Source organism: Phyllostomus hastatus, unplaced genomic scaffold, assembly GCF_019186645.2.
Source record: "Phyllostomus hastatus isolate PE091 unplaced genomic scaffold, TTU_PhHast_1.1 phas_contig_58, whole genome shotgun sequence".
Lineage (NCBI taxonomy): Eukaryota > Metazoa > Chordata > Mammalia > Chiroptera > Phyllostomidae > Phyllostomus > Phyllostomus hastatus.
Genome location: NW_025333916.1, coordinates 27468942 through 27491525, shown reverse-complemented (window position 1 = coordinate 27491525; position 22584 = coordinate 27468942). Strand labels below are relative to the sequence as shown.

Below are 22584 nucleotides of genomic sequence, written 5' to 3'. Positions count from 1 at the left end.
TAGTGCTGAGTTAAATTATGTGTTTTGAAAGCTTAAATTTTCACACATTAGATTGTATTTTATACAACTTACACACTTATGCTCAGCTTTATTAACTTGGATAGCATGAGAGTAAATTTCATCATGGCAAATGAACTGCCTCAAATTCTGAACTAGTGATGTCCAGATTAATGGGGGAAAATTATTTGTATATCCATGATATAGTCATGTTAACTGTATCTTCCTTATCATCTTCTAAAAGTTGAAACTAAAAACAAAGGTAATAAACAGAAATTTCAACCCACCAGTAACAAGCTCTACAATTTGAACATCTAAAACATAGTTCATGCAACAAGCCTAAGACATCTGCATGATTTTTTCCTTATTCAGTTACCTGTCATGTATTATTCTCATTATATAGTGCTTATATTGTTAGAGCCAAAGTAAGTGCCCACCCCTGAGATTGTATAACAATGGCAATTGAGATAAGAATTCAGAGGTGGGTTTTGCATATCACTCCTACCTAACACAGTCTAATGTATATTATAGTAAGTACTCAATTCTTCTACCTTCTGTATAAAACCGCTATTCTTTTGACATTCACATTATTCATTCCAAGTAACTATCTGGCTTCACCACTGCTTCCTACAAATTTCATGGTGGTCATTTCCTCTCATTTATTAAAAAGTTCGATACCTGGTTCACAGTCCCACAATACACTCCAAGTTCTAGCATCATGCTAAGTGACTTCAACATCCCCAGGGAAGACTTTCCAAACTACCCAGCCCCGACGTTCCTTGAATTCCTTCACCTCTGCTCAAGGTTAGGCAAGCATGACCATGGCCACACTCCAGATCTGACATCACTGAGAATAGTCTCACTTCTCACAGCTTCAACTCCAACCCATCCCATTCTCTGATCCCCTCATCTGCTATCTCCCTCACCCTGCTTTTCCTACAACACTCATTCTTTGGTTTTATAACTTTTTTAGAAGTCAGGTCCATACTTTTGTCCCTCTTAGCCCTCTTTGGATTCCACTGCCATTCCTAACATACAACTCATGGCTAAGCCCTACAGCTGTTCACACCGCTACCCTTAAATTCTCCTTGATTGGACTGCTGGTTTGTTTTAATCTTGGCTTTATCCAATCCATTCTCATCTGAAGTATAAGTCTAAATCTTTCAGCAGTTTCTTCATGTCTCAAGATCATGCTCTTTAACCTCCATGCCTTGCACATCATTTTCCTTCCACCCCAAATGCCCTTGTTGTCATTTTCTTCTTGTCTGGTCAGCTCCTATTTGCCCTTCAGATTTTTAGTTTCCTATGGGAAGTAATTCCTAAATCCCTACTTAGGCCATACGCCAATTCTACTTGCTTTTATAGCATCCCATACTTATTCTACCATATATCTCATTATATCACATCATATCATATCATCTCTGTATTGTAATTTTCTACATGTATGATTTCCCAGGAAATTGTAAGATCCTTGAGGGCAGAGATTCTTTCTCGCTCTAGCACAGTCTGATATTCACTACACAATTATTTGTTGAATGAATGAAAAAAAATACCAATAACTTGAAAAGGTCTTTGTAATGGAAGCTAATTTACTTACTTCAAGATGCAAATTTAACAGGATTAAATATGATAAATAGGCTATAGAGTGTGTAGAAAGATGGTACGGGGAAAACAGAACAGAGTAAGGAAGATTAGGAGTACCAGGGTTGAAGGAAGCAGCGTGGGTTACAATTTTAAATACGGTATTCCACCTATACTTCATTGAGAAGGGGACAGTTAGGTAAAGGTAAGAGAGTCTGGTCATGTAGATATTTTGGAGAAGAGCATACAAGGCAAAGGGAAAAGATGTAAAGTCTCTAAGTTAAGAACATGCACGGCATGTGCAAGGAAGGAGGTCCATGTGGCTGGAGCAGAATGAATGAGGAAGAAATAGTAAGAGATGAGTTCAGAAAAGTAATGTAAGGCCAAATTGTGTAGGTATTGCACAATTTCCTTTGCAAGGACTTTAGATTTAAGTAAGAATGGGGAGCCACAGAAGGGCTTTGAGTAAAGGATATAACTTGGTTCACTCTGACTCCTATATTAAGGAATGTGGGGAGCAAGAGTAGCATGGGGAAATCCACAGGAAAAGCTATTTAGAGTAATCCAGTGAAAGAGGTAGCAGTGGCAGCAGTGAGAAGTGGTTAGGTCTATGATATGTTTTGAAGGGAAAGGTAATGCGATTTTCTGAAGAACTGGACATGTAGGCTGTGAGACAGAGAAAGGAATCAAAAATAACTCAAGAGTTTGGAGCTTGAGCCATACAGAGTTGACATCTGAGATGGGAAAAACTGTTGGGAGAAGAGGTTTGTGAAAATGTTTTAGAAATAACATGAGGATGTGTTGAATATTAGATATCTATTAAAAGTCTAGTCAGTAAGAAGATATGAGTGTAGTACCCAAGGAAGAAGTTAGCTGAAAATATAAATCTGGGGGTCAAATGACATATGAATGGTATCAAAAGCAATGAGAATTGATAAGATCACAAGGAAATGAGAATTAGTAGGGCAGAGAAAAAGGGCAAGGGCTGAGTCCTGGGTACTCTAACACAAGTGCCGTATGATTTCATTCATATGTGGCGTTTAATGAACAAAATAAACGAACAAAATAGAAACAAACTGATCTGTCAGAGGGGAGGGAGATTGGAGGGCTGTGTAAAAAAGGTGAAGGGATTAAGGGAAAAAACCCCTAAAAAACCCTCATAGACACAGATAACAATATGGTGACTACCAGAGGGAAAGGTGGTGGGGAGGGAGAAGAGGGTAAAGGGGGAGATAAGTGGTGATGGAAGGAGACTTGACTTGGGGTGGGGAACACACAACACGATATACAGATGATGTGTTATAGAATGGTACACCTGAAACCTATATAATTTTATTAACCAATATCAACCAAATAAATTCCATTAAAAAGAAGAAGTCAGAGAAAAAAGTAGAATCCAGCAAAGGGGAATGAAAAAGAAGTAGTAAAACAAAAGAGCAACTAAAACATTACAGCATCAAGGAAGCCTAGTGAGGATTGAGTAAGAGAAACATTCAGAATGGACTACTGGATTTAGCAGCATGGAAGTCATCTGTGATATGACAGAAACAGTATTAGTAGAATGCTGGAGGCAAAAACTTGGGAGGAATCATTTTAGGGGAAAACGAGAAGAGGAATTTGATACAATATAGACAACATTTTTGAGGAATTTTGTTGCAAAAGAAGACATGGAAAAATAACTGGCTGGCTTTTTGTTTTTTCAAGATAGGAGAAATAACAACAGGTTTGCATGCATGCTTATGGCAAAATCCAGAAAAGAAGATGTTGGAAAAATTACCTACATACTCACGGAATATCCAAGACTTAAGACAGGTGAAGGAATGAAGAGTGTGAGAATAGAGATCGTGAGCAGAGTCTGATGACATGGAACTGCTGTAAAAGCTGTGGTCTTTAGGTAGGAGGGAGGACTACCTGGAAGAAGTAACGAGATAAAAGAAGACAGTCCACTTTCAGGCCCAGTCATTCAAGAGCTAAGGGAGAAACCACAGGCCCCCAACTTTAAAGAGCTACAGAGGAAGCAGTATCTTCAGGGGAGAGCCAATTTCTATTAGAAGAAGAAGGTGAAGGGAAGGAAAATTCAGAGACATCAGGAATTTTGTTGATGATGGACAATGAATGCCTGAGGGCAGAGAACAGTCTCAGCAGTTGGGCAGGGATAGGAAAGAGAAGAGAGAGTGTGCAGAGCTTTACGGGATTCAATAGCATAAATGAATCTGAGGCTTCTTGCAGTCGCAAATACAAAACAGGATGAAGAGCATAATAATCTTGGTGGACTCAAGAAAGAAAACGATGGTAAAGTTTGAGTGTTTGGGGGAGCAGGGCAGTTCAGGGGTTGTATGGCTCTCTCTTGATTCGTGTTGGTGGAGAGTGTATTTTCTCCTAGTGCTGGAGCATCCTCTTGACTCCTGTTGACGGAAGCGCTGGACCTGAGACTGGTTCCCTTCATTATCAACAATTTCAAAAACTCATGTGACCATCACATGTGCAGACTTCTGATCAAATAGCATACAACTTTAAAAAAATTTCCCTGCTTTGGGGGAAATGTAAACTAATTTTTAATAGCAGAGTTTGTTTTTACTTACATCTGTGTTACAGGAGCGATACCGTCTCCTCTCCCCAAGGCAATATTTTCCTCCTCCTGAAGGTCTGAAAACACATTTTGTTTAACATGTGAATATAACATACTATCCACATTGAAAGTACAAATGTTGCTAGATGAAAACACATTAACATTTACTTTAAGAAAATACAAAATTTGACATTGAATTAGTTATTAAAATAATCATGCTGGTGATTGTTAGTAATGATTATGATTGTTGAATGTTAAAATTAAGGCAATTTACTAGGAGTAACTTTACAAGACTCCTAATTGTCATGATTTACATTAAGAAAATGCAATTAAATCAATGTGTTTTCTAATTATCATAGTAAGCAGGTGATTAGTTTGAGTTTAAAATTCACTTATTTATAATAAAAAGCCACTTAAATCATATTCAACAAAACCCATAATTGGATGGCATATGTTCACCAAGTTGGAAATGAAAAGTTTGCTTTTTTCCCAAAGTGGAAATAGGAGAGGACATTAAATAACTCTCTGGAAATAGCTTCCATTCAAAGTAAATAATGCAGAAATGAATTTCTATCTTATTTCAAATATATGGTTTTAAAAAAGTAAATCTACATATCAGATGGGTTTGCATTACATAAATACTTTATATAATACTAAAGTTTTAAAAATTTAAGATGTCAAATATGTGATTTCTATAAATTACTTTTTAAAGCATTTGATATTAGGGAAAGCCATATGTTATTATTTGAATGATATTTTTGAAGACTAACTTGTTCTTTTAAAAGAGGTCTGGTCATTCTCTTCAATATCTGGGTATATTATTTGTTATTACAGGGTTTTATAATTTTGGTTATTATTTTACAGTAGCCTACAGGTGAACTTAGGTTAATTATTCTGTACTTGTTTTAAAAGGGTCATTTCTAAATTATAACTCTGGCTCACTGGAATCAATAGGATAGTTACAATTGTGAGTGCCAGTGAATGCTGACTCTAAGTGAGGAAAAGCAATGGTCCCGACTGAACCAGCTTGGGAGAAATGGTTGGTGGGGAAAAACTAGGTAGTGGGGGCGGTAGTGGCGTGACTGATATCCGGGTGGGTGACAGTGAGTGAGCTCAGTTCAGTAGGAGGGTAAAAATAGATAGAGTGGGAGAACGAAAACATAGAACTAATTTATATCAAGGGAAACAATAGCAAACTAAAAAGAGAAGAAAAAGACATTTAGAGAGAGGAACCAAGGAGGGGGATCCTGAGTTAAAATAAGTTTTCAATTAGTAATAATCGCGCCTCGGATAAACCTCACTGGCTACGATACTGCCACTGCACAAAGCTCTGAGTTAAAATAAGAAAAAAGTAAAAATAGACCATCTTTTACCCCAGAATGGGGTGAGAGGAAGCAGAAATGATATCATAACATCATTCTGCACCAAAATATTTGTCAGGAAAGAAGGCCCTCAGCCTGAGCTCTAGATAAAAATGGGAGCCCTTGACCTGTAGCTGCTAAGCAGCAGCTTCATCTCCAGAAGGACAGGAAAGACCAAGCAGAGGAACAGTCCACCTGTAATGGGCAGAGAATATCGACGGGGCTGGCCTCCCACCAGAGGGACTCTGGCCGGAGAAAAAGATGGTGGGAGAGGAGCAGTCTGACCTGCACAGAACAGTCACGGGGAGAAAAGTGGTGGCAACTCTGGAAGATGATTAATGGGGGCATGTGAATGGAAACTATTTTAACACATGGACAAGTATTCTTTTCATTGTGATTTGTGATGTGAATCAAGGCATTTCAACCCTTGAAGTGCTCTCATTGGTCCTTTTAATACTAATGTAGCAGTAATAATTTTATGTGACATGTGAAAAGACCTTAGGTTTCCTGGGAATAATGGTAATGTAGCTAAGACCAGACCTGGATTCATCCATAATTCAGTAGTTTTTGGAGGAGGAAATCTGATTATTAGTAGATTAAGGAGTCTGGCTATACCTGGGATAAATACACAATACTTTTCTTTTTTCATTTTCTTTTATTTTTAGTTACATACTAAGGGGCAAGGGAGAAAAAGAAAGCCTGTCTAACAAGGCTCCTCCACTTTCCTGTGCCTAGTGCTTGTTCCGAAGACAAGCACTTGGCTCGCGAGTGAAACGTTTTTACAGATAACATGTGAAACCACAGCTTTGAATCATTTCCAACTGTGTCTTTTTGTTGGCTCCGGCTTACTTTAGCTACTTACGCTGGACTGTCACAGTGTCTTAGGGATGAGGAGACGCCTCCCCCGCAGGTCCTGCTGCACTCGCCCCAGAGTGACCAGGCACCCCAGCCCCCATCTATGCTCTGGGGCCAAGTGCCAAAAGCAACACAATCTCCCTGATAACACCACTGCAAGATTTCACAGAAAACACAGAATTAGCTTTCAGGCAGATAGAGCTATCGGAATAGAAATACATAAGGATCAGGCAATGACCAATTACAGGCATTAGCATTCTCCCCACAGATAACAGACTGAGAGTTCTTTAACTGTGTTTACACATTGGTGATGGTGCATGTGATTTGCAAATTATCTTTAGCTCAGAAGTGATTTATAAATCTCTAACATGTACCAGGAGTCTAAAAAACTCCTTATTTTGCCTACTTCAGACTTTTAGTGTTTCTCAATTACAGAGACCTCAAAAGTCTTTTTTAGATATTTTAGTATTAAAAATTTTTTTCTTTATATTCCACTATTATTAGACTCGTGGAATGATAACGCAATATGGAAAGTTCCCCAGTAAGGAATTTTTATGATGGTAATTGCTTTTTCTTTTAAAAAAAATAAAAAGGCTGGTTGAGGCTACAATAGTAAAAGAATGTGTTGAGGCATTTCATCTACACGAGTACTGCAGACATAATAAAAGTAATGCCAAGACACTAGGGACTGGGTACAAAAAAACCCTTATATACCCTGACTAGCCATGTGTACAGCCCCTGCATGAACATGTGTACTGGAATTCTTCTCAGCTTTACTCTCTGCAATAAACCACACATACTGCACATAAGTAGAAAGCCAGGAATAATTTATCGAGATGCAGACATCAAATAATCAGCTCATAACTCTAACATGATAAATCTTACTTGCAGAATATGGTAAAAATGAAAGCTTTTTTTAAAAAACAAACAAAACAAGCATTTCTAGGCTTTTACTGGTGCATTTTTGTGAATTACCATCAAATGTTGATGAACCATACCAATGCTATGAAAGTCATTTGTTTATACGAATAACAATAGGCAATATTACAGTTGAGTAATTGTCAGCAATGTCAAAATTGCTAATAAAAATTCAACCTTATATTAAAATGTAGAGGGATTATGACATGTGATGTTTAGAAAGTAATCATTTTATTATACTAATTCTATATGACCAGAATTTTTTCACTTTTCACCTTTTTCACTGTTACCTCCTGGCAAATGGAATAGCTTCTTACCTGGTCTCCCTATCTCCACTGTTTTCTACCTATAATCAATCTGTTCTCCAGGAAGCATTCAGAGACGTCGTTTAAAAACAATGATGACATCATGTCTCTTTTTTGCTTAGAAGACTCTGGTGTTTCCTACTGCCCTTAGCACTGGTCAGCAGTGGCCGGTGGGAACTACCCCTGCACCCTTCTCCCAGCCTTACTCTCTCCCAGATTGCCCCAGACACACTGGACTTCTTTCCTTCCCACAAACACTAAACTTGTTCCCTCCATAGGGCACTTGCATCCGCTGGTCCTTCTGGGAATACTCTTCTCAGGATTCCTTATATCCGCTGTCTTCTTATCATTCAGTCCCAGGTCAAGGGTCATGTCCTTGACCACCCCTATCCTGAACACTTTCTGCGCTCCCCTTCCCTAACTCCAGTGTGTAACAGTTTTAGTTTAACACTACTCTACATTACACTGTTTATTTTTCAAATTACTTCATTACTGTTTGTCTCCTCTCATTAGTATATAAAAGCCTTAAGTGCCACAGGGGGCTATTTAAATTTAAATTAATTAATACTAAAACTTCAGTTCCTCATACACACTAGGTACATTTTCAGGGCATCATAGGCCATGTGTGCGGTGATGGTGTGGGACAGAGCAGATCTAGCACACGTCTGTCACCACAGAATGTCCCATTCATTAGATGTGCTGAATGCCTAGGACAGTGCTTACTTAGCATGGAGTAGATAAGCACAAAAATTCATTGAATGAATTAATACATTAGTTCAGTTTTAGAATTCTGTGTCCTGTTTTGGTTGCTACATGTCAGGAAGGAACTGGAAATACTGGAGAGTAAAGAAAGTCAAATTTATCTTTGTTTCCCTGGTAGTTAGCACTCAGTAAATGTTTTAGTAGTTATAACAACATAAAAGACTTTTTAGAGAAGTGCTAAGCAATGATCATTTGTCCATAAAAAAATTGGGCAAGAGGAAGTCCAATTTTGGTTGGCTATAAGGCAGAACATTCTGAGCCTTAATCCAACAAATATTAAAGTAGGACATTAAGAAGATTATGAGTTTTGACAATGAAAATTACCATAAAAATTATCTGTCCCAAAGATGAAGCAGAAGTAGTTGGCTGAACCCATATAATACAGTATCAACTCTGGGAGTAGGGCTGCTGATAATGTACATTTGAAAGGGAGAGAATGTTCCAGCTGCCAGTTCATGACTTAATTGATGTTGAAGACCAACCAATTGTATGATAATTGTGTCAGACCTTCACCTTTATAAAAGTCACAATATTGGACCAAATAATTTCCAATTTTACATTTTTGTTATTAGGAGTACCTGTGTGTAAGAATGTCTATGCCTGTGCCTATTTTTTTTTTCCTATGAGAATAACTGAGCAAAGTAGTTTTGACCAGTCATACTGATTTGGGCCGTGTCAATGAATGACTATACTTCTAAGAACTCCAAATCTTAAAATTTGTCTACTTTTTCAAGTTGGAAATCTATCTAACATTATTGATTTCAAATGACACTAAAGCTTGTTTTTATATTTTATAAAACCACAGAGCTGCATCTAAAGCCCAAAGGGACTTAAGCATTCACGTGATCCAAGCACTTCATTTTTCAGATGAGGAAACCAGAACCTACAGCAGGTTGACTTGCCCAAGGTCAGTTACTGGCAGAAAGGAAGGGATTATCTGTCTAAAAATATACAAAAATCAGTGGAAAAAGATCTATTGGAGACATTAAGTAATATTCTAATGTATTTTATGGGACTGTATTTACTACATAAAATACAAAATAACACTAGAGACTACCAAAAAATCCATTTAGCTGTAAGTGCACACCCATATGTTATTTCAGACCTCCTTGAGTATTCTGATAATTGGTAGAGAAAAAAATTCACTCTGCGTTTTTCAGGGGCCAAAGGAATTATGAAGGCCATCAGAACACTGACAGATGTAGGTTCCCAAGTATTTAATAACATTGTTGTATGTTTCCTGGAGACTCACAAAGTGGAGGACAGGGAAAGAAGTCAAATAAGTTCTGTTGTTTTCCTTTTGAAACTTATCCTTAAGGTAAAAGATAAACCCAATACAGTATTCTGTTTACAAAATGTTGCTCAATTCTCATGACCATCTAACACCTACACAGCAGTAGTATTTCATAACTGGTATGTGAAAATGTTTTACTGCATAAATTCATACTATTGATGATATATATTCCATGAAGTTATAACATAAGAGACAATTATATGAGAAAGCTAGTCCTTCCTTTCTTGCTCCCTGGCCCTCTTGGAGGTTATACTTGGTTGGGGTCTATCCTGCACCTAAGGCAGGAAGATGGTGGCTGCAAAGAAGATGAAAAAGTCGAGGGAGTTGATCAACTCTAGACTCCACCTTGTTATGAAAAGTAGAAAGTACATGCTGGTGCATAAGCAGACTCAGAAGCTGACCGGACAATGCAAAGCCAAACTGGTCATCCTCACCAACAGCAGTCCAGTCTTGAGGAAATCTGAAATAGTGTACTATGCCATTTTAGCCAAGACTGGTGTTCATCACTACGGTGGCAATGATACTGACTTGGGCACAGTGTGTGGAAAATACTACAGAGTGTGCACACTGGCTGTCACTGATCCAGGTGATTCTGATATTATCAGAAGCATGCCAGAACAGACTGGTGAAAAGTAAATCATGCAAAAGTTTTCTTTAATAAAACTGGCCAGAGCTTGGTTTAAGAAAAAAAGAAAAATAACAAAGATCAATGGGTAAAAAATAAAGAATTTATAATAACACTTTTATTCATCTACCAATTGACAAGAAGCTAGTGTCCAGTTTAACAGCTAACTAATAACTTGGCTTACTAGTTAACAAATTAACAACTTCAAGCTGTGTGTAGTCTGGGTTGTAAACCTGAGTTCTCATTCTAACAATACCTTTGGTCTAAAGCAAGTCATTTATTTCTCTTCTTTAGTTTCCCTAACTATAAAATAGGGACTAACTTTAGTTTTCAATTCCAATATGGTTTGGATTAGGGCAACTTTAGACATTATTTCTACACAGACATACCTCCAGAGAGGTTAAAAACCTATCAAAGGACTTGTTTGATTTTGCTCTCTGGCAAAATGTTCTTTTGTGTTTTGTTCAGCTTTCCTACCATGTCTTTATAAGAATGGATCTCTTTGGAATTCTTGCTACTTTGCTCCTCTGGCAGTAGTAAGTATCTTGATGTAGCACATGATTTTAACAGAAGAAACTTATTTCACTTCATAATAACTGCTTGAAGAAATCCATGAAGGACCTCTTGGGGAGCAAGTTATTTGAGCTAATTTTCTAGATGATTATATGAATCAATATATACTGACTTTAATATGTCATAAATAATATAATTAGATTATATCAAATATAGTAACTTGGAGTATATAAATCATATAAATTCATAAAGGTGAGAATTTTGAGTATTATATTTTCTATTTTTATCCTTTTTTTGGGCCCAAAATTTCCAAACCTTTAAAAGCTCTATTTCCATAGGCATAGAATTTTACTTCTTTTCTTAAAAGTAGAAGAGTTAAATCTTCAGATGGGAACAAGTTTCTAATCTTTATTCTCAAAGGTTATAGTTAATCTAGTGATGTATTCTAAATATCAGTCATGTTACTTCAGCCCAAATTACCCAAGTAAATTGGATAAATTTGCCTTCTATTTGCTAATTCAAGTGTTTAACTAGATTTAGAAAGATGAAAAGTAAAACTATCACATTCCAAGAATAAAATCTCAGATTGTTCATTCTTGCTTTTCATATTTCTTCTAAGTAAAACAAATATATTTTAAAATGACCTAGAAAGACAATATATTCCAGGGAAGCTTTAAAAGTTTTCTTAAGAAACAATTATTAAGCAATATCTCTTGCTTTTAGACCACTGAATTTCATGATCCACATCAGGAAATTATCTTACCAAGATACATTATAAATCAACAAATCTAACTTTGAGAATTTGTCAGAATTCCACAAAAATTTTTCAAGATGAGTATACTTTAAAAATATGTTTTAATTTTAAATATTTAAAACATACATATTTTTTAACTAGAGTCACTCTAGGATGTGATTGTACCACAGATCTTGTATCATCGCCAGCACTAGGTCCAGCCAGCATCTGGAATGAGACCTCTAAGGAAACCCTAAGATTGTAAAGGAAGTGATACTGGTGATTCAATATAAAACATTCTTCCCAAGTCAGGAAAGCTAAAAGTTGTTGGAGCACAGCACTATTAAAAGCCTTATCTTTCCACTCTGCAGGTGTGGGAATGCTGAGGCTTATTTCAGCCCAAATTCTAAATCAGAACTTGTCATCCCATACTATCTAAATTCCTAGAGCAATTGGAATAGCTATTCTTTTCTTTACTTTCTGTGTTTGGGACCCAGTCAAAACATGTTATATTCTACTCTGAGATCCAAGACTGCTAATGTCCTATTATATCCCGTGCCTTAGAAGGGCATATAATAACCTTACACTGATCCAGCCCTGTGCATCCCATACAAAGATATTGGGAACCAATATCATATACACGTTAAGTCCAAATGCTGTGCTATATCTCTAATTGGGTCTTATAGAATCATTAAATCAATCTTCTGGCAACAAACCAAGTATTTGAAACTTTCTTTGTGGTCACCATCAGAGCTTGCAAGGACTGGGTTTTCATCATCCTTAATACCCTGTTCAGTGACAATGCCAACACTGGTATCGAAGTTTTTACAGTCTAAACCTTTGTTTGCTATGTCATCAAATATGGCATCCCTTCGATGCCTGTCCAAAGTGTTGTTGCTGATGCCATGTCTAAAGAAAGTTTTTTTGGCTTAAAGTTATATTGATTGATTTGTAGGGGCCTGACCCATGGACGCACCATACCAACCAGAGCACTGTCTGGGCTCATCAAATTTCCCCCTTTGGTTAATGCTACTGTCCCTAAGCACATCCATTCAGACCATATGGTTCTTATTCAATCTTTGAATGGCTTATTCAGGCAAACATCCAATGGCTGTAATAGCGATGTCAGACCCCCCAGGACTCACACAAAGATCAGTTTTTAATTTTTTGGCCATATTTCTTACTCCATCTGCTAAATGTGCATGGAACAGTTCCCATACTTACATGGAACATTTGTGGAACTGCGCCCTCGGGCAGGGATCCCACAGCTTTTGCAGCCAGAGTTTGACGAGATCATTGTGGATCCAGTGCTCTGGATATGTCTATGCTATCACTTTAGCAATACTTCTCCCTCCTCCATTTAAAAGAGAATTTACTCAAAAAACTATGAGTAGCTTTGGTTTTATCCTCCTGGCTAGACAGGATGTAGGTACTTTCTTGGCTCTTCTGATGAGAGTAGTTTTGAAATTTTGAGTTAAGAACAAAAGTCATGTATATTCCATTCATGTTTCTGAGGCACACAAATTCATGCTTACACTCTCTGATGCGTGTTACTCCCAGTTAAGACAGCCTGACAAAACATTTTCTGCCCACAATTGTCTAAGGTTAGCAAATAATAATCAAAAGTAATGGTGATGCTCTAGTAATATATACTAGCACCCTCCCTCCACAGAATTCCATAAACAGTCCTCTGAAGTATTATCGCATTTCATCCTCACAACATCTTTATGAAACATGTAGAAATAGGTTTTCCCTAATGGTAAATCTACTTAGTATTAAAGAGTAAAATACATAGTCACCACCAGTCTCAAGCTCAGTGGTTCACTTTATTACTGGGACAATGAAAGTTTGCTTTTTTCTCTATGAAATTTCCCATCTAAAGGTAAAATGCAATCAGAGGCAATATAGAGGGGCAAAGTTTTCAGCTTTGGAACTAGAACGACCTGGGCAGACCCTCTCAGCTCTGTTATTGAACTGCTGTGTAATCGTAGGCTTTCAGGTTTTACTTTCCTCATCTGTAAAATGGACTTAAAACAGCATCCACCTCCCTGGACTTTTGTCACTTGATTATTAAACAGAAAAAATATGTGCCTGGCACAGTGTAAGTACTTTAAAAATATTCATTATCAGCATAATTGTTATTGGGATGCCAACTATTTTTAGATGGCAGGAATACAGACTTGTCACACAAAGTTGACCTAACCAACTGAAAATTCCACTTTAATTTAGTCCTTAGCTCTGTGCATGGTTTTTTTTCTTTAATTTGAGTCAAAATGCTGAACTCTAGCTTAATTTCCAGATAGATATAGCTTGAAGGTAGAAATCTGCAATTTGGTAACAATAAACATATTTTTCTTTTAACAAAAAATTAACTAAAATCAACAACAAATATTCATAAAAAGATAATATGACAAATGCAGGTACTAAAAAATTAATTAAGAACTGCTCAGCTCCCATGTCTAGCCCTTTGCATTTTCTTTCTCCTTAAAAATGCAGGTCAATTGTCAATCTAGTTCTTTAAAAACCTATTCTTAAATTCAAAGCTAATGACAGGAATATAGTTAGAGTCTTTTCGTAGTGTGCTGTTCTTTCTCTTTCTAAGAGTCTATGTGTGTGTGTCTTCATTCATTTTAAGACTTCTTAGTGTCAATTTCAAAGCTGCCTATACACCTTTCATATCTCTGGAAGCATGGCTAAAATTTTTGTTTTGTAGAATAATTTTAGAAGGTAAAATCTAACATATTGATTCTATGAAACTAAATAATATTGTGAATATGAACTACGTCTTCGTATACAAGCTTTGCTACACTTACAAGGTTTTAAAATAGATATTCATGAAATCCAAGATGCTCTGTTGAAGTATGTCAGAAGTTGACAGGGTAAGGAGGCAGACAAGGGATTCTTTTAACCAGATCACTTCCATTTTTTTATATGTATATATGAGAATTATGTAGACTTCATGTGAAAAAAACTGGTTAGGTATCAAAAAGTTGACAACCAACCTAAACTGAAAATGTGAATCTTTAGAAATCAAATATATTTTTCCCATTTTATTCACTTTTTATTGGTGCTTATTCTTATTTATGCTTAGAAGAATTACATTTCCCTTCTATTTGTTTATCTAAATTTAAATTCAATACTGTTAGCTTTAATATTATTGAGAGTATCTTCTAAATATACCTCAAAATTATCTGTAATTTTTAAGAAATATGTCATCTCTATCACAGAAATGCAGATACCTATCAGACATGACATTTGAGGGCCTTGCAATTAAGCACAAAGGATAAGATACTAAGCATGTGTTTACTATATAAATGGTTAGTGGGGTTGAACTATGTGTTCTCAAATAGCCACTACTTGTGATTTACTTATTTGGAGTGATTATAAAATTTATAGAATGCTTTAAGAGGGCTCTGAGATATTTAAAAGAATGAATTTTTTAATGTTGTAAGTTCAAAAATAAAGTCAAGTAAAAAGAGCCATCACGCCTAGTGATAGCAGTATTCTGAGCAAATAGAAACTGGCCCATAGACTAGAGTGCAAGAATAATAATCAATGGCAAGTAAAGAAACAGATTCTCACTGTGACTTCCCCCCTTACAATTGTGTATTTTTTCTAAGTACAGATTGATTTAAATTGCTACTTGTCGTTGACAAGAATTGTTGGTTCCAAGATAAACCTAGACTGTTGTTTCAAGAATGCAGTTCCTAATATTTTCTATTACTTTGGTGAAAAAAAAAGAAGGAATTTTTGGTAGTGTGTGAAGGTCTCTGTATTTTTATTGGCTACTTACATAGTCTCAAAAAAAGATCTTTAATCCTTTAAAAATGACCCTATCAATTCATACGTTTAGCGTAATTTACCAACATTTCCAAACTCAGCATGGAAAAGCCATCAACATGGCACTAGGTCATGGGTTCTGAATGAAGCCGTCAGCAAGGATTAATAAACTGTGACAGCTGCCCAAAAGCTTTCATTCTTTTTATTTAAACATCAGATTGCAAACTGAAATCCAGTGTAATCTTTGTGGAAACTAACCCAACTAACATGGAAGAAGTCAGAACTGAGAACAGATGACAGTGGTAGTTATTATTGTAAATTCAGTCCATAGCAATAAATTCTAGAATTCACATATATAGAAGTTCCTAAAGAACTTGAGGAAGAGCATAAACTATTCGTACCTGTTTCAATAATTTCTAATAATATTTTTGAAAACCATACTGGTGAAACCAAAATTACTTAGCTCTAATTTCTATGCTCAGTAAGTTGTTTAAAGCATTCTTCTATTATTAGCCCTTTTTCTCATACTGCAATTCAAAGTGACTCTAGTTAGACTATAGCGATAAAGTATTTTGGGGTCACATAACTTTCCTGAGAATTAGTTATCAGAAAAAAAACATATGACTAAGCAGACTATATTTTTATATATATGATTTCTGTTGGACATTTTCTATACAAATATAACTCATGCATATACATAAAAGTAAAACTGACCAAGAAAATAGTTATTTACTCTAATTTCCTAAACAGTGCACATTCACAGATAGCAAGTTACAACACTCATTAGAATAGGAATGTATTCTTTTCTTAAGTACATTTCAAACAATATGCACATTTTCCTCATGGTTAAATAGCAACACCAAAAAAAAAAGATCAAATAGCTGGTAAATGATTTGAGCTTACCCCCTTTTCAATATTCCCACTTTGACAGAGTGTTCCCTCGGCTGCAGGAATGCTATTGGTGACACAGCGGTTGCTTTTGCTGAGACACCAAAGCTCTCTACACACTTCCTAGGAAAGACGGCAAAAGCAAGTTGATCAGTAGTAAAGACTGAAATCATTTCCACTCTTCCAAAGAATATACCCACAGTCACTCAGCATTAATCGTTTCTTGTGGATGCTGAATCATCAAAGGTAGGGACTTTGGAGGAGGCTCTTATGGAAGGTGGGTTACCCATTTTGCAGAATCATTTAAATGTTTGCCTTTATAATTCTCATTTTAGTGGAGAAAATATATCTTAGTTTTTAATATTGATTTAAATCTTTGAAAAGTAATGCACAGAAATTTCATTACTAGAGAAGAGTGGGGGAAAAGAATAAATATATAGAAAGGAAATATATGTTTATTACTCTTAAGGATACACAATAAAACAAACTTACCAATTACTAATAGAGTGGTATAGGTATTTGATTTCTCCGATCTACTGTAATGTTCAAATAATGTCCATTTTAAGAAGAAAAAAGAGATCATAGGAATGAGGACGGAGTAATTTCTAAAATTCAGAGTTGCCTAAAGAACAGTCTAGCAATGTTATTTGCCGTTCATCAATGTAGCCCACCAACTTCATGAAAAGGAAGTTTGGTTTTGAACAAATGTTGTTATTTATATGCCATTTCCATATTTGGCATATTTTGGACATTGTTTAAAGTATTCTTATCTTCTTTATCACAACTTCTCACTACCCTACTTCAACATGGGAAAATTACAAACATTTATTCTAAATTAGCAATATAAATTACCTCCTTTTGTTCACACACTATAAGATTTTAAAATAAGCTGCTCAACATATACCCTAGTGAAGTGTTTTAAATAACAGCCAAAAAAGCAAGCTTATTTTGAAGACACTCAAAATTTTCAGTTTCTCTCTCTATATATTACCAACTAGCATCATTAATGCTATTACAAGTTTTTAAGTTAAACTAGAACCACTCAGTATAAAATACTTTATTGCAATAAAAATATATTAATTTGGAATGCAAAGATATATTTATATATAACATTCAATTCTATTGCTATTATTCCCCAACTGCTCTTTAAACTGTCAAAACACAATTGTAAGAACTTATAACATGCTACAAGACAAAAAAAATTTGTAGCCATGTATGGTGATGGGTATTAACTAGACTTACTGAGGTGGCCATTTCACAACATATACAAATATTGAATCATTAGGCTGTACAACTGAAACTAACATTATACATCAATTACATCTCAATTTGAATTTTTAAAAAAAACTTATGTCACATTAACACAAATAGAAAACAAAGCTGGAATGCAGCATTCACTCAAGTGCCCCCAGAAAATGGGAGTGCCCCACAGGTCACAGCCAACCGAGGGACTCTCCTTGGGTCCTTCTCTAGGACACTCCTCCAACAGCCTCACCACGCAGAGAAAAAGACACACAATTTCTTCTACACTTTAAAAGTACTTAAAAAATCACCTACTTTAAACTCTATTTTACTTTATCTATCTACTTTAATCTCATTTTGAGAACTACTGAGGTAGAAGAGAGTTAAAACATTAGAAAACAAAACCTGTTCTGTGAATCATAATATAAAACTTTCCTGTTCTTACAATTTAATTTATTACAAATTCTACCAAATTTTAGCTTTCTACCAAAGCTTCAGTTTCTGTTTTAAGAGGTTATTGGTATCGCTTTATTCTTCCTTTATGAAATGACCACAACAATAAGTCTAATTTCTTAGTATCTGTTCCTAAATATGTTCTTTTATTTAATATTTAAAAAGCAGCCCTAGCTGGCGTAGCTCATTGGATTGAGTGCAGGCTGCGAACCAAAGCATCGCAGGTTCGATTCCCAGTCAGGGCACATTCCTGGGTTGCAGGCCACGGCCCCCAGCAATCGCACATTGATGTTTCTCTCTCTCTTTCTCCCTCCCTTCCGTCTCTAAAATAAATAAAATCTTTAAAAAATATTTAAAAAGCAGTAGGTTAATATTTTAGAGTCTTAATATATTAATTTCTTGTTCCCATGCATCAAAAATACCCACATTCAAGTAGAAATGAGTTCACAGGAACAAACATTGCAAGAACAATATATTAAGGGGTTAAAAAAATATCTTTATTCCTGGATGATACTCCTGGATCTTTAAAGATTTTTACTAGGCTTAATTAGTTTAAATAGAAATAAAAGAAGACTAAACTTTACTATAGACAGAACTGTACAATGAAAATTCTATCATTGGAAAGTATAATATTCATAGTGTCTACCTGGTAAACATACCATTTAGTCAAGTTACAGAAACTTTATTTCCAAAAGTACCTTGAAAATCTCTACCCAACTGGCAAGAATTCAAGATACTTTTTCCCAAAACTTTAACCTCAAGATTCACAACAGAGTCATCTAAGAGACAGTCCTCTTACCCGTTACAGAATGGCACATTTTGAAAAGTGGATTCCCCATTTTCACAGGATTTTATGCTCTTACTGGTTTCTGGGGGTTCAACTTTTGCCAGGGCATTAGCTTCTCACAAATTACTGTTTAAAGTATGCGAGTGAAAAATCTATGAATGGGAAATATTCCCAAGATGTTAAACTAGTCTTGGAGAATGCTAAGGAGTTTTCAACTATATTTCTAATCTAGCATATCAACTTGGATATGAAAGATTTTGATATCCCAACTAAGATTTCCCAACATAAAAAAAAATCTCTCTTGAAAGACAAAACCCAAGAAAATTTCATTTCATACAAAGAAAGCCAGTATACTTCCTGAAAGAACTTGAGAAAAATTTCATATCTTTATTAATGCCTACTTTCTCTCAACTGATGGATTTTAGAACATGGACGGCATATTTGCACAGATGTGTCAGTTATAATTGTACATGTATATTAGTTGTTAAATAAGTAATGTAAGGTAGGTCCCAAGTTCTAATAAAGTTAAATGCATGCAAAATATCTTGCCTCTAGGGGAATTTGTATAAAAATTATCATTGTAAGTAGATTAATTTCCTTTAAAAATTACATATAAAATGAGAGAGATTAATGAGTTGATTACCCACCCACTTAGCTCTAGAACATAGTTACCTTTCACATATTCATGCTTATTTACAGAAGTTAAGATATAAGAAGTTATAGAAGTTAAGACTAGTCTCAAGATCTGTGAATTAATAAATCATTGTTTGTGTATTAGGGCAATTAATTCTCTTCTCTAACCCTACAATTCATTTTGGGAAGTCTCTCTAGAAGAAATTTGGTCTTTGTGCTTGCCTTTGAGTTTAAGGAAGAAGGGAGAAGTTACCAATGGTCTCCACTAATGGAAATTTCTCTCACATGCCACTAAAAGTTGCAAATGGCATCTCTAATTTCATGGGGTCAACTTCTAACCAATTAGGAAGACTGCCTGGTAAAACAAAAGTAATAGCATTATTTCCCATTCATTCGAGAATATGTGTTAAGCATCTACTATTTACCTCACCAGGTATTATGTTCGTGTTATTAGAAACTAACACTATCACATAGAATTTATAGGAACCAGGGAGAAGGTGGGGTATAAGCAGACATGCAGCTCAAATGCCATGGATTGGTACTGCTCTTTGATAAAGTTCTTAATATTCTGTGACAAAATTAGAAGAATTATGTCAATGTGTTTTTTACAAAACTGAATGTTTTATTTCAATGGACTGTCCTTATTCATTAAATGTTATTCTTTTTAAATAGACTATAAGATTTTTCAGGATAAGGTTTGTTTGCTTATGGCAGTCTTTACAGAATGTTTCCAATTGGCAAAATTATAAATTGGCTTCCCTGTTCAAAAATTGATCCACTAAATTTTTGGAGAGAAATTTTCTTGCCTACAGAAATCTAAAAGTTTGTGAACAATTCATTGACCAAAACTTGATAAATCAATGCCTCTTTCTTTTTGACATACATCCTTTAGTAGTTAGTTTAGCAAAGGAAATCTTGTTCTTAGTGGTCAAAAAGTATACTTATTTTGCCCTCATTTTTAAAATATTTTAATTGAATATAGAATTCTAGGCTGAAGATATTTAGTTCTTTGTTATCCAGACTTTATGGAAGTCGATGAAAAGTCACCTGTCAAACTGCTATATCTTTATTATAAAGTGTTTCTAGTTGCTTTCACGAGTTCTCTGTCTTTGCTTTAGTGTAGTTTCACCATTGTATCTAGATGTTCTTTTTATTCATCTACTTGGGATTCATGCTTTAAGAATTTGCATCTCTTTTGGATTCTGAAAAATTATTAGTAATTGTCTCTTTTAAAATACCTCTTCGTCATTCTTTCTTCTGGAACTCCTATTCAACTTATATTGGACCTTCTCATTCAAACCACCATATCTTTAATGCCTTTTCATATCTTCCATATCTTTTTCTCTTGGGGTGGTAATCTTTATGCTTGTTGATTTCATGGTGGATTGTTTCCTCATATGGTTCATTATTTTGTATTCAAGCTTATCCTCAATGAATACTGATCTTTTTTTAACATCCTGGACCTCCTGAGTTGTAGAAGTATAGGCTCATGAATTTGTTGCTGCTGTACACTCCAAGGTTTCACTGAATCAGTTTTCATGTTGATTTATCTTGTCAGCACATGTATGTAGACAAAGTCTTACTCTGTTTTTGTGTGAGGCACAAGTTTAGGGCTTCTATTTCCCATGGGAGCTATTTTTCCCTATCCAGAGCAAAGGGCAAAGAAGCTTACTTGTCACTTCCATTCAGTTGTATCTTCACAGTAGAGATGACCCTTCTAAAGTTCTAATTTTATGAAGTGGTCTCAGTTCCAGTTTTAATTCATGCCCAAGATGATCTTCTCCTACCCTGACACAGGCAACATCAGAACACCAGCTTACCACTTGAACAGAAACTCTTCGCTTCTGGCACACCCTTACCTCCCCCCTTTTTTGGTTCTGATATATACAAGTTTTATGCTGAAAGGTGATAAATGCATTCTGTGAAAACCTCTGCATTCTATAAAATCATGTAGGAACAACACAGGGTTTATGGAGAAAAGAAGAGTTAGAAGAGACCACTGAAAACCTATGCACCTTTGTAGCCAATAAACAAACAAAAACATACTTGAACAACAATAAAATTTAAAAATGAAAAAAAAAAGAAAACAAAAAACAAACAAACAAAAACATCTATAATACTCATTAAACATTTGGACAGTTAAATCTCTGCTGGCATTTGTTCCCAGCATCTCAAGGAGTTGCTTTTTTATAGTCTTAATGCTATGGCTTGGATTCTGAATCAAATCCTTAAAATTAAGAATTATATTCAGAATATAGCTTCTTTTCATTATATCTATATGTACACATCATATAGCTTAGGCATCAATGTACACAGCATCAGTCATTATCGTTATTATTATTTTTATTACTGGAATTTCTAAATGTAATACCAACACTCATATTTGGATTTTCAAAATATACTGTACATTCTCCTCAAAAGTACTCCAAAAGACAAAGCATTGAAAATTTTCCTATTATTTAAAATTTTAATGCCAAGTCCCAGATATTTAGTCTGTTCTATTTTTCAGATGAATATCACTGACCACAAACATTAACAATAAAAATTATTAGCAAATATAAATCATAATAAGAATACATGTAGAAAGTGGAGTCTTAAGGTAATTGTAATTATCTAATATAAAACAATTTACCTGATATTCAAAACATAATTCTGCAAAGAACTAAACTAGGGCTCCTCTGATCAGAATAGAATAATTGATTTTATACTAAAAGACCATTTCAAAACAATAAAAGAAATTAGAATTATCTTCTCTAATATTTCCATTCTTTTCAAGTAACTATAGCTGTTAAATGATATTATAAGTGGGAATAATAGCCCTTTGCTTTATCAATACTTGGGAAAACTAAAATAAGCAGTTTTCATAAGGGGGAAAGAAATATAAAAGCACAAAAACATTTTATATGTATTTTATCATTAAGGAAGTAAAATAGAATATGAAGAGAAAATGATATCTTTATTGCTAGAAGTTTTAATTATTTATTTTTTAACAACTGTATGGATTATAAAAGTGACACAAATTTTCTGCCCTTGAGAAATCCTAAACCCAGTGCCATCTTGGGTCCTTGGCTGTGGCTACATTTCAACCTTCTCTTTGTCCACATTACCCTATCAGTCACATCTCTCAACAGCTGTTTGCAATAAAGGATCCTGATGGCCATGAGGGAGAGCAGAGCCCGGAAGGGGTCAGGAAGGAGCATCAGTGATTAGAAAGGTTACTTATCATTGTATCACACAAAAGAAAACTGAAAACCAACATATGGTGACCCCATGGCCTGGCTCCAGGTG

At 35.2% G+C, this 22584-nt stretch overlaps 2 protein-coding genes and 1 pseudogene across 2 annotated transcripts in view; 1 reads left to right on the top strand and 2 right to left on the bottom strand.

The window, feature by feature from the left end:
• The window catches only part of ADAMTS6 (ADAM metallopeptidase with thrombospondin type 1 motif 6), a 238208-nt gene that overhangs the window by 84192 nt on the left and 131432 nt on the right, over positions 1–22584 (bottom strand). Inside the window, exons 12-14 of the mRNA XM_045848398.1 lie at positions 16197–16304; positions 6371–6516; positions 4161–4224 (exon numbers count right to left, since the gene is read on the bottom strand). Coding sequence (XP_045704354.1) covers positions 4161–4224; positions 6371–6516; positions 16197–16304 — 318 coding nt within the window. The remainder of the gene's footprint in view (positions 1–4160; positions 4225–6370; positions 6517–16196; positions 16305–22584) is intronic.
• LOC123825063 lies at positions 5395–5477 on the bottom strand (annotated as a pseudogene).
• Positions 9931–10278, top strand: LOC123824978 (60S ribosomal protein L30-like). The gene has a single exon (XM_045848399.1). The coding sequence runs from the start codon at positions 9931–9933 to the stop codon at positions 10276–10278; it is 348 nt and encodes a 115-aa protein (XP_045704355.1).